General features: G+C 42.8%; 1 protein-coding gene across 1 annotated transcript; it reads left to right on the top strand.

Annotated features, from left to right (window-relative positions):
- On the top strand, window positions 1–133 carry LOC118750510 (the record flags this gene model as incomplete). Its single annotated transcript, XM_036485228.1, is given in 1 exon segment — window positions 1–133. A coding segment is annotated over 1 exon segment (115 nt), but the record flags the coding sequence as incomplete, so codon positions are not given.
- Window positions 134–1,198: the final 1,065 nt, after the last annotated feature.

Genomic DNA, 1,198 nt, shown 5'->3' with positions numbered 1-1,198 from the left:
TAATTGTGAGAAAGAGGGGTTAGGAAAAACTTCTTTAATAGAACATGAAATTGAATTAGAGCCCAATGTCCGTCCGGTTAAACAGCACTATTTTCCCATTTCTCCCGCTAATTAAAAGATCCTTCGTAGTGAAATCGATGAAATGATCAAGTTGGGTGTGATAGAAGAATCCTCCAACAGTCCTTGGTCTAGTCCAGTAGTATTGTTTAGAAAGTCCGACAAAGTCCGTCTGTGTCTAGATTCACGGAAAATTAATAGTGTTACCGTTATGGATGCGTATCCGTTACCGCATATAGAGGGAATTCTGAGCAGGTTACCGAAAGCAGAATTCATCAGCTCCCTCGATCTTCGCCGTGCATTTTGGCAAATTCCTCTTGCCGAGAATTCGCGGGATTACACCTGCTTCACCGTCCCTAATCGTCCGTTATACCGCTATTGTGTCATGCCTTTTGGCCTCTGCAGCGCCCCACAAGCACTATGTCGCTTGATGGATGGCGTCATTCCTCCCCAACTTAAAAACCAAGTTTTTGTATACCTCGATGATCTTCTGATCGTGTCCGAAGATTTCAAAACTCATATGTCCGTTCTGACTGAAGTCGCTTTCCAATTAAGGAAAGCCGGTTTAACAATAAATGTTTCCAAAAGCAAGTTCTGCATTAAGGAATTTAAATATGTTGGCTATATTGTTGGTAATGGGACACTGCGCACAGACCCGGATAAAGTTTCGTCAGTTACCAACTATCCGGTGCCTACCAACGTGAAGCAATTGCGCAGATTCCTTGGAATGGCTGGTTGGTACCGCCGTTTTATCGACAATTTTGCTACGATAACAGCTGCCCTTTCAAACCTACTTCAGAAAAGTAAAAGCTTTGCATGGAACTCAGAAGCCCAAGAAGCGTTCGATAAGTTAAAAGATAGATTATGTTCCGCACCGGTGTTGGCAAATCCAAACTACCAAAAACCTTTTATAATACAGTGCGATGCCAGCAGGTTAGGTCTTGGCGCAGTCCTCTCACAGAAGAATGAAGATGGGGTTCAGACTCCGATTGCATATTTTTCTCAAAATATCAACAAAGCGCAAAGTAATTACTCTGTGACCGAGCTTGAATGTCTCGCTGCCATGCTCTGCTTGAAAAAGTTCCGTGCTTATATCGAAGGGCAAGAATTTAAAATTGTTACTGACCACGCTAGTCTACAA

The sequence above is a fragment of the Rhagoletis pomonella genome, unplaced genomic scaffold (genome assembly GCF_013731165.1).
Source record: "Rhagoletis pomonella isolate Grant_MI unplaced genomic scaffold, Rhpom_1.0 Rhpom_scaffold_00273, whole genome shotgun sequence".
Taxonomy (NCBI): Eukaryota; Metazoa; Arthropoda; class Insecta; order Diptera; family Tephritidae; genus Rhagoletis; species Rhagoletis pomonella.
Note: the sequence above shows the minus strand (reverse complement) of the source record. Positions and strands in the feature narration are given on the sequence as shown.